The sequence below is a fragment of the Abramis brama genome (genome assembly GCF_963993115.1).
Source record: "Abramis brama genome assembly, chromosome: 2".
Taxonomy (NCBI): Eukaryota; Metazoa; Chordata; class Actinopteri; order Cypriniformes; family Leuciscidae; genus Abramis; species Abramis brama.
Window position 1 is genome coordinate 60,881,726 of NC_139964.1, and position 12,189 is coordinate 60,893,914.

General features: G+C 35.4%; 1 protein-coding gene across 1 annotated transcript in view; it reads right to left on the bottom strand.

Moving 5' to 3' along the window:
- Window positions 1-12,189, bottom strand: part of cacna1hb (calcium channel, voltage-dependent, T type, alpha 1H subunit b) — a 95,007-nt gene that overhangs the window by 37,475 nt on the left and 45,343 nt on the right. The window contains exons 7-10 of the mRNA XM_084104139.1: window positions 6,191-6,503; window positions 5,442-5,534; window positions 3,135-3,792; window positions 1,213-1,562 (exon numbers count right to left, since the gene is read on the bottom strand). Coding sequence (XP_083960265.1) covers window positions 1,213-1,562; window positions 3,135-3,792; window positions 5,442-5,534; window positions 6,191-6,503 — 1,414 coding nt within the window. The remainder of the gene's footprint in view (window positions 1-1,212; window positions 1,563-3,134; window positions 3,793-5,441; window positions 5,535-6,190; window positions 6,504-12,189) is intronic.

The following is a 12,189-nucleotide window of genomic DNA, read 5'->3' on the forward strand; positions in this document are numbered from 1 at the left end:
TCAAACCGGTTAATCTCAGACTGCCTCTCTGTGTCACACAGACACACTAATCCTAACCAAGGGGGTTCATTAAATGTAATATAAGCCATAAACATGCATACAATCACAGCGCAAACAGCAGTGTGTGATCACTTTGTGTTACAATGAGTGTTTTTCTGACACTAGGGTATTTACGTGTACAGTATATGCCAGCGATGACACTAGAGGAAAACTGTATTGCTAAAAATCTGAGGTTCTCATTATGGTTGTTTCATTTAGGTATCAACTTTGTCTTAGATGTTTATCATAAAACTTTTGTAACAGATTATTTTTTACAGCATGCAATCAGTTTTTTTGTAAAACAAAACTTGAAATAGAACATTTTCCATTTGAATTAGGACTACATTAATAATAATATTTGTTTATAAGATGCACAGATTCAGATGATATGATATTTTTTATTTATTTAACATCATCCATTCATTTAATTGCATGATTTATTTAATAAAGTACCCTACTAAAAAGGTAGTCCTTATTTCCAATATAACAACACTTGAACAAATCCTTATAAACACACAATAATAATAATCATCATCATGTTAAAATAAAAATAAATTCTTATTGTATGTATAAATTATAATAAAATAAAAACAACAATAAAACTAATAATAATAATAATAACATTAATAATAATAATTATTATTATTGTTGTTGTATGTTCAAAAGGATTTGTTTTTGATTGGTTGTATTGAAAATAAGGATTAAGCTTTGGTCCAGTACAATATTAAAAATATAATAATAATAATAATGTTAAAATAAAAAATTCATTATTATTACTGGATGTTTAAATCATAATAAAATAAAATCTACTACTAAAATGACTATTACTACTACTACTACTACTATTGTTGTTGTTGTTGTATGTTCAGAAGGATGTTGTTGTATTGAAAATAAGAATTAAGATTTGGTCCAGTAAAATGTTAAAAATTATAAATTATTATTTTTATTATTCTCGAAAAAGCTAAATTTAATTGTGTGGAAAAGATTTCCTATTTTCAATCATAGTTTATTTAAATATTTGTATAATTAGGTTACATATTGTAGAGATCTCTTTTAAAACTGCAGGATACTTGAGCAAAAGTCTCCATTTAATCTCTCCAATGTCTATTAGAAACAACTCAGATATTGAGATGTCATTTGTGATTTGTGTATAAATGAGTGTATTGTTTTCACCTGTTCGTGGTACTCCACACCCATGCTGAGTGTATTGATAAGGATTGCTATCATTATCCCTCTGTTGAAGTACTTGCTGTCCACAATCCGCCTCAAAATGGCTCTGGCATAATGAAAACACACACACACACAGTTCACATTCCCAGACTCCTTTTCTCCCATATCTTGGTTTCTTTTGCTCTGTTCCGAGCTGACGTCTGGCCCCTGCTTCTCTGGGTCCGATTCACCGTTGGAGTCGCAAATAACACCATCACTTTCCTGGGTGCAAATTGGGCAGGAGGATGACTCTGAAGACACCAGCCCCACCCTGCTGTCCGCACACACACTCAAACATGTCCCTGGATACACACCTGCAGTGAAGGACAACGGTTATTTATATTACACATGAGTAGGACTGGGGCAAGTTGTCACATTGGATGTCAGTAAAAAGGCCCAGTTTACACAAATGCTTGCTTTCTTATGCGTCTACACAGAAACTGACTCTCAATAATATCAACACCGACTACGATCGCTTGAGTAAATAGTATGACTAGCCCTAGCCACCCACATTATATCCAAATTCTCCAAATGCAACCTAATAATTAGACAATCCAGTGGTGCATTAGTGAATTGATTCCAGTTCAGGGCACTGCAGGCACGTGTCTTTAACACACATGCTCTGTGATTTGCCATGACAATACAATAGTGATCGATACTGTCTCTATTTTGTAATCAGGGCAAAGTCTGTCTACACCTGCTTTTTGAGACCCATCTGCTGGGACTGAGCTTTGATCATCTCCAACATATTTATGATTTACGATTAATATATCTGTTGATCATTTCAAACAGATGGAGGACACCAACCCCAGTCAAAAACTTGGCACCAATCCTTTAATTACCCTAAAGGGATCAAACTGAATTTCTCTATGATTTTATAGCTTTTAGCATAAAAAAAGGCAATTCTACCGTTTACTGTCTTTGTCAGAACACAATATTTATTGTGTGGAAATATTATATGGCTACTGGCCTATAAAATAACACCATAGAGGGAGCTATGAGAGTTTTAACATTTTAAATGGTATTTGCAGAAGTCTGCTGATAAGTTCCACCAAACATCCTGTTTCCTAAAAATAATACAGTACCGTTTGTTTAAGTTTAGGGTAAGATTAATTTTGTTTATAATGAAAAAGTACTTTTGAACTTTATATTCTTAAAAAAAAAAAATCATGAAAAAAAAAAAAAAGCGTAATGAGGTTTCCACAAGAATATTTCTGTAGCAGCTGCTTTCAACACTGATAAGAAATGTTTCTTGAGTACCAAATCAATCACAGGCAATTACAGGAATAAATGCAATTACAGGAATCATTTTTTTTTTTTAATATATAAAAAATAACACCTGTCTAAGAGCAACCTGACCACATATTGCATGCTTAAGTTTTGCAATATCTATTAAACGCAATTGCACAGAAGTGAGGAAAGGAATGTACTCTAGAAGTTAAAACAAATTAAAGTTATGAATCTATTTTGACCAAAATGTTTAAATTGCAAGGCTTCCTCATCAGGTACAGTAATTTCAGGCAAAAGTCAAGAGGCACAAAAATAATGACTAGACAGAGTGTGTGTTTGTGCAGACGGTTCCCTCAATTCAATTTGGAATTATTAGGGCATGACAAGTGCGCAAAGCTAAAGAAAAAAAAAAGTATTTCATTATCTATGTTATTAAGTTAAAACCCCAGAGACAGAATTTACTTTTAATCCACAACCCAAAGTCAAGACAGCAGGCCCAAAACACTTCCGTTTTTGCATCGAAATTGCATAATTTCTACTTAATAAGTTTTACAGTATGTACAGTGGCCCTAAAAGTATTTGTACCTTTAAGCCACAATTAATATAAGATTGTAATTGCATTAGATAACAAAATACTGCTTAATCTGTGTTCTTACCGTGCTGCAACTTGTATGTATCATGGTATCCACTACAAACTGAGATCTTCCTGCCATAGAGTCCATGATGGAAAGCTGGTGCTTTGACTCCTCCGGTCGAGTGTGAGCGAGTGTGTGAGTTTGTGTACATTTTGGAGGGCAGGATGGTGGGATAGTTCATTCCGAGCCTCAAACCCTTTAAATTTTGAAGTGCAAGTGGGAGTGATGGTGACTTTTTGGAATTTTGTGTGTCTCTATCGAGATGAAGGGTCTTCATTTCTATGCCATTGCTGAGGTAATGTTGATTCTGATGGGGGTGATGATAATGCAGCATACAGTATTGGGTCGGACCCATCTTTGTTCCGTTGTCACTCCAATATCCATTAGTCCCACCCACTGAGAGGGAGCTGCTGGGATTGGCCACGCCCCCGTGTTTCTTAGGGCATAATTCGCCATAGAGGCGTGCGGCGTGACGGCAAAGTTTACGGCAAACGTGGGCGAGGTACTTCAGCATTTCTTCGTAGCAGGATCCTGGTTCGGTCAAGCTACCTAAGGTGGATTCATTACTGCGGAAACGTGCTCGCTGCTCCTTCATCAGCTGGTTCTCACGTTGTTTGGTCTCGGAGAACTGTGTTGCAATGACGACCAGGCATAGGTTGATCATGAAGAAGGAGCCTACCTGCGGACAAATCAGAGATGTTGAAAACAATAGTTCAAAATCATTACAGGATCACAAATGGCAACTGCAAATACCTTGCTACAAGTAAACTGATGATTGTCACTGGGTATTCATGCACATTTCAGCACACTGATCTTTCTTTTGCCTTTTTATCAATAAAATTATAATTTGCATGGTGAATGTTAAGTGTATGAAGGCTATCCCCTCTGAATGATGTTCACTGTTTTTAAACTGTAATAATATTTCACAATATTACTATTTTTGATCAAATAAATGCAGCCTTGGAGAGCATAAGAGACTTCTTTCATAAACATTAGAAAATCTTCCTAATATTCCTCTAACCTTTTCTTTTTTGCAATGTCTCTCAGTCATCTCTCTTTCAACAGTCTTTCTTCAAATCTCCCTCTTGCTCACTCTCGCTCCTCCCCCATAATTTTTGGACACGCCCCCTACTGCTGATTGGCTCACTCTCTTTCCTCCCCCATCATGAGTGGACATGCCCCCTACTGCTGATTGGCTCACTCTCTTTCCTCCCCCATCATGAGTGGACATGCCCCCTACTGCTGGTTGGCTCACTCTCTTTCCTCCCCCATCATGAGTGGACATGCCCCCTACTTCTGGTTGGCTCACTCTCTCTCCTCCCCCATCATGAGTGGACACGCCCCCTACTGCTGACTGGCTCACTCTCTCTCCTCCCCCATCATGAGTGGACACGCCCCCTACTGCTGATTGGCTTACTCTCTCTCCTCCCCCATCATGAGTGGACACGCCCCCTACTGCTGACTGGCTCACTCTCTCTCCTCCCCATCATGAGTGGACACGCCCCCTACTGCTGATTGGCTCACTCTCTTTCCTCCCCCATCATGAGTGGACACGCCCCCTACTTCTGGTTGGCTCACTCTCTCTCCTCCCCCATCATGAGTGGACACGCCCCCTACTGCTGACTGGCTCACTCTCTCTCCTCCCCCATCATGAGTGGACACGCCCCCTACTGCTGATTGGCTCACTCTCTCTTAGCTTTTCAAATTGACTGATGAAATCAAGAGCCAAAGGACATATTCTCAATTACTGTAAGTACATTTCATGCACAAACTGTGCAAGTCGACATGTTTAATCAGAATTTTGTCACAGTATCTGAGTAAGTCTCTAGGACACACCAGACTGAAACCTCTTATTAGAATTTGTTAAGTGTTAAATTCAGCTGCAAATTATTTTTTAGTTGCTTATATAGTTGTTTATAGACTTATCACTGACCTTGGTTGAACTCAATTATTAAAAAGAATGTGATATGTCTTGTTAGTTCAATAAGACAGTAAATTGTATTATTTAACACAATGATAGATTTACACAATGATGACCAGTAAAATATGTACTTTAAGGGCCGAAGATTGTAAGGTGTAAAAAGTGTGATTATCTCCTCTGAAGTGAACCTGAGTACAAGCATTTCGTTTCATTAGTGCTCAATCACAAATTCTCCAAAATGATGACAGAATTTTAATTTTCATCTCTTTAAGTATACTTATCAAATGAAATTACTCCAGTAATTCACATCTTGATAGCAAAAACCACTTCCAGGCAACTAATGAAAGACTCCAGCAGAGGTTAAACGAGAGGAAGATGTATCCATTAATTATTTACTGCGCACTTACAATGATAAGGAAGATGAAATAGATGAAGTTGTAAAAGGAATGTGCATCCATGACATAATACATGATATCCACCCATCCCTCTAAGGTGATGACCTGATGAGAAAACAGAAACAGGATCATAAAGGTTACGACATCCGCAAAAGCAAGCACTGCTTAAAATATAGCCCTTCTCTCAAGAGTCAACATACAAAGGACATCTTCCAATATTGTTCATCGCTTACAGAAAACTAGGTCAGGAAACACTATGGAATGATGAACGTCACGCTGTGGTCAATTGGATTTACTCAGAAACCTGATAAATGTCCATGCACATTCCCAATCAGATTAGTAAAGAATATGATAAATATTGTTGCACCTAAAGATTAGATTAGAATGGAACATGATAAACTTGATTTCCTGGGACAGATAAGTTGGTTAATGATGTAATAGGATTCACTCTCGCTGTAGCCCCTGTCAACCATTCACTTCATTTACCAACTCTGAAAGTAAGTGTCTCTCTGTGCCAAAAGGATATGTGAGGATAAAAAAATATCACCGCCTGCCAGGCTTAATATATACTCAGCGAAAATTGTAATGCACAACTTGGAAGCGGATGTCTAACACGCAAGTAGAGAAAAATAAGAAGTCTTGAACTGCCTTGCAAAAAAAATGATGACTTTGCTTTTTCTTTTTTTCACATACATTTATGTAACTCATTCTATACTCTTTAAATCTTTACACTTTGCCAACTCACAAACACGCATACTAACCTGAAAGATAGCAATCCATGCATATCCAATGTTGTCAAAGTTGATAGCCCCATTATGGGGGTTGTGTTCGCTTGCTTCGCAGTTGTTGTAGTACAAGTTCCAGTTTACACATCCGTGTTGAGGCGGCTCTTTCAAAACCAGATCTGTGACATCATCAGGCGTGAGTTCACAATCAGCCCCTCCCACTCTGCGTTTGGGGATATTGTAGCAGTGCAACATTCCGTTCTCCCGAATGGTGGAGCAGATGAAGGGGATGTCGTCTGTTTCTTCCAGTCGGTAGTATTCGCTCACAGACTCTGAAACATTATACAGCCTGCAGACAGACCACATGGTGGAGGTTAGGGAGAGACACACCTGTGTGTAACCTGTGCAGGGTTATTATCGTGAACTAAAACTACTTTACTCACTACTTACTTAAAATAAAATAAGTAATAAAAAAAAAAAAAAAAAATACTATATATATATATATATATATATATACTATATCAGCTCGTTGTCAAGGCAGCATTTCTAATTTTCATAAACTTCATAAAACTACATTTTATACATTTCATGTTTAAAAATAATTTAAAAAAATATTATAAAAAAAGACAAAATTAACTAAAATGAAAACCAAATATACAAATGACCTATTCAAAATATTGAAAAATGTATAATAGTATATCAATTATACTAAAATAATGATAAAACAGTTTGTTTTTTAATGTGTAATGCATTATTTGTGATTGGATTTTTACTGAATAAAGATTTCCATAATTCTTTTAAGATAGAAATCAGCTCAGATAGCAGAATCTATGAATTATACAACTATACGTCTGGTACTTTCCACAAATATGGTACACTTTAGAGGCACAAATTCTATGATTTATTGTGAGAACTAACACACACTAACATATATCTAACATAAAACTGGCATGACAAGTATCTAGTTTTAAACACATCAAAAGTCTGTATTCCCTCATTAAATTGTGATTTGATCTGTTTTTGTCTTTTCTGCTGTATCCAACTATTTAAATTATTCAACGATATCATCTTTTTGTGAAATTCACATTGATTGTAGTAAAACCAGGTTTAAATTATTAGTTAATTTATTAATTATTCACATTATTTATTAAGTAATATTATTCCAACAGGCATTGTCTTGTATAATATTTAATATCTATTTTGACCTTTTGAGGTTGGCAATCAATATTTTGTTGCTTTTATTTATTTATTTGAGCTTATCTAATTTATTAATTTGCTTTATTTAAAAAAAAGACAGCCTTTTGATATAAAGCTGTAAAAAAATAGTAAATACTACAATGCAAAACACTGAATGCTAATTTATTTGACATTTAATATTTGAAAATTGCACTGCATTGCATTGCAATGAATTTTGATTTAGCTTTCATATATGAAGTATCTATTTAAGATTGTGACAACACAAGCTTAAGACTCCTGTGACTCATTCTAACGGAAGCATCCCTCTGAACCCACCTCAAAGCTACATAATAATGGGTGATAGTGGAGCATTTTGTTCTCTGAGCATTTACAAACCATTTGAGCCAAGTGAGCTTCTGCTTTGATCCGTTTCACATCCTGCTTATTAAACTGAGAGAGCCAGAAGAGCTTTAAGCTGAACTATTAGGTAATCACATCATCTGCAAACATGTTTATATTAGGTTTTAAGAGAGAATGTTAAAGAAAATGGCCCACGTGCTACTTAAAGCATATCTGAAATTAAGCAGCATAGTTTTTTTGTTTTTAATTGTAATATTTGCAATCATGCAACATGAATTGTAAATGCTATAGACTTAAAAAAGGACATTCTATGTATATTTTATTAATGCACTAAACTCAAAACAGATTGATAATTTACTTGACATTTAATTGCAAAATGCACTGCATTGCATTAAAAATTTATATTGTTAGAAACAATGTGCTAAAATTGTACCTTGAGGAGTACAACAGCTTGTCACTGTGACAGCACCCTTAAAAAGACAACTTAGTACCTTATAAACACCTAAAAGTTGCATTTTAGGACCCTAAAGTAGTAATATGTACCTTTATGGTAAATTATGTACTAATTAATACAAATACACAACAATTACAGACCCAACATATTACAGTAGGTATTATTTTCAAACATGTCAACCGAAACATCTGTCAAAATCATCAATACCGCTATACCACTATAAGAGAATGTTGAATAAAATAGCCTGAGAATTGTGTTACTTATCTGAAACTTAAATAACCAACTTTTTTCCTTAAAGCCAAAAAAAAAAAAAAAAACCCAAAAACACACAATAAAGGGTCTGCATATATTTTAGGCATTTATCTGCAGATAAGCCAGTAAATTCAGAGGACATGGATCCAAACCATAAAATTTGTCTGGTTCTAGTTTTGTAGCCTTTTAGATAAAACAATTCCCTCTTTTGTCACACTAAAAGATTGCCCAGAGGTCATCTGTTTTACGAGCTCATGCACTGAATGTATTACACAGATATTCTGCAGTTTAGCAAAGACCTGATAGAAATAAGACACAAATTACCTTATAAGTTCTGTATTTAATTGCATCAGGGTTCACACTGCTACGTTTTTTGGAGGATAGCGAGATGTGGGGGTGGAGGGCACTAATATGACTGCTTTTCTCAATTTAATTGGGTTATTAGGAAGAAAGAAAGAAAGAAAGAAAGAAAGAAAGAAAGAAAGAAAGAAAGAAAGAAAGAAAGAAAGAAAGAAAGAAAAGTCAATCAAGGGCAGGATAGTTGTTTTTCTTTGTTAAAAATTAATTAAAATTAAAATAGAAAGGAGTGGACTCCCTTATTAGAGTGCCAAATCATGTGGGAAACAAAACCAGCTGCAAGCTCCGAAAACAACGAGTAGACGTGCAAACAGACATATTTGCACATCCAATGGGACTCACGTAGACAGAAAGCTATTTTCACACCTGAGATAGGTGTAATATGACTGGCAATTTCTGTGTGTGTGCTGGAAGCAAACATTTATTAACTGGGTCATTCTCTGAAACGAGTGCCTTTCCCAGTTTTACATGCTTACAGTGTTTAAGTGTTAATCAATTAGATTGTGACATCTAAAGCCAAATAAATACATTTCAGTTTACACTGTGATGTAATTATGCCTTCATAAAGATTATGATTTTAGTTGAATGATAAATTATAAGCCTTATGTTTAAGGTCATGAATCTACAAAGTGCTTCTTATACAGAAAATGTAATATCAATATATATATATTTTAAATCAAGTTTAAGTTTGTTAAACAAAATCATGGTAAGAGGGTTGAATTTTTTTTTTATTATTTTTTTTAAACGTCTCTTCTGTTTACTTCTCTAAAAACATGAATTTTAAGTGGTTAGAGAGAGAATAAAAGGCAAATTCTACCTTTTATTTTATTTTTTTGTCATTAAATGTGAATACTTGAAATTACAGCAAAAAAAAAAAAAAAAAATCTACAATGAAAGTTGACATGAGTTATTCATTGTTAAAATTATTTTTAAACATACTGTAAGGCACACTATACACCCACTTTGTGGAATGACACAATTAAAAAAAAGTTTCAATAAGAAACGAGATTTTTCTGAGGTAAAGGCCGAATCTTCATTTAATGCAGATATCAGCGGATGGACTGAAGTGGATATTGCAAGTGGTTTTTGACAGACAATGCAATAAATGTTGTATGCACAAGAGAACTGTGCTTTTAAAAGGGTAGCATAATTTGAGTGAAATCATTATTGTAACAGACGTTGCTGATAGTGTTGGGCTTTGGGGAAGGGAACTGGAGAGAAGCAGTGATGCACCTGGACGGGCTTTCTGGTATGCAGTACATCAGGGTGGACAGTTGTCAAAATGATTCACTGATGCAAACTACCTTTATGGATAATCATTATTCAGCTCTTTAATTTGTACACTCTCTATGAGCAACGAGGCCCTTATGGCGTATGTAATGCGAGAATTGATATCTTGTGTCAGCATTCACCAAAATAATATAATGCAACATTTATACTGTAATCTGCTAACCTAAATTCCTCATTAAAAGGTCATTCCAGGTCTATTAGCACAGACATTTTTTTTTCACATGTCCCTTTGTTTGCAAAAGCAATGGAAAATGTGTGTAGCACACCTTTAATGGAAGTCTATCTAGTTAGTGTACTGATGAGGGAATGCATATTTAAAATATGCCAAACTTTTTCAATGGTAACAACTCTTTACGGTTAAGTTACATCCAATATTTCTTGTCATGACCCTGTAAATTCAGAAAACCTGATAACTTTTGGTATATGGATACTGGACCTTTCATACACTTTTTGGAGTCAATAAGATTATTATTATTTTTTAAATACTGAATACTACAATTCAGCAAGTATGCATTGATTAAATTGATCAAATATGGCAGTAAAGACATTTAGAATTTTATAAAATATTTCTATTTCAAATAAACACTGTTCTTTTGAACTTTCTATTAATCAGAGAATCCTGAAAAAATTAATCACGGTCTCCACAAAAATATTAAGCAGTACAACTGTTTTCTTAATTGATAATAAGAAATGTTTCTTGAGCAGCAAATCATCATATTAGACTGATTTCTGAAGGATCATGTGACACTGAAGACTGGAGGAATTATGCTGAAAATTCAGCTTTAACATCAAAGGAATAAATGATATACATGATGTTCCATTATGTTCTTCCATCTGGTCTGAGTTTGAGCCGATTGATCTGGACACATGTAATGAAATTGTTGGTCATTTAAAACCCACTATCTGTCCACAGGATATTATTCCACCTTTTTTCCTGAGACAAATTATGGATACAGTTGGTCCTGGCCTGTTACTTTTAATTAACAAATGCCTGTCAACTGGTTCCTTCCCTAACAGTCTGAAAGTTGCTGTGGTGACACCATATCTTTAAAAAACTACTGATTCAACTACAATTATACTTATCTGTAAACTCTCTCCACGAAACATTTCAATCTGGTTTTAAAGCTTTACACAGTACTGAATCTGCTCTTTTAAGAGTTTCAAATGATATTTTCACTGAAACTGACTCTGGGGAAATCACTGGCTCTAGTTTTATTAGATTTGAGTGCTGCATTTGACTTAGTTGACCATGAGGTCCTGTTGCGACGTCTGGAGACATCCGTGGGCTTTCGAGGCGTAGTCTTGCAGTGGTTCCGCTCTTATTTGACCAACAGATGTTTTAGTGTCCGTATTGGTCATCAATCCTCCTCTAGTGTACCTCTGAACTGCGGAGTCCCACAGGGATCAATCCTCGGCCCCATATTGTTTATTCTGTATTTGTTACCTCTGGCTTCCATCTTTAATAAATATGAAGTATCCTTTCATTTGTATGCCGACGATACTCAGATTTATTTTCCTTTAAAACATAATGCTAAAAATGGTCTACAACCCCTGTTTGCCTGTTTAAGTGATCTTAAACTTTGGCTTTCAAGAAACTTTCTAAACCTAAACGAAAATAAAACGAAATAATTATCTTCGGACCCAAGGAAAACTGTGTGCTTGATGTTGACCGTGTTTCTCTCGCACCGTATGAAACCCACTGCGCAAGAAATCTGGGCTTTCTGTTTGACCACAACTTAAAATTTGAGAAACAGATCAGTGCTGTTGTAAAGTCATGCTTTTTTCACCTCCGCCAACTCTCTAAAGTGAAACCTTTTTTAACTCAGAGCAATCTTCAAATAGTGATTCATGCATTCGTAACATCTCGACTAGGCTACTGTAATTCACTTTACTTTGGTCTATCTCAGTCCTCTCTCTCTCGCCTACAGCTAGTGCAAAACGCAGCAGCTAGACTCCTCACTGGGACACGCAAGTATGAGTCGATCACCCATATCTTATTCAAACTCCATTGGCTACCTGTCAAATCTAGAATTGATTTTAAAATTTTACTCTTTGTGTATAAAGCTCTTAACAATTTGGCCCCTCAGTACCTGACCGATCTGCTCTGTCTGTACACTCCTTCTCGTACTTTGAGATCCAGTGATCA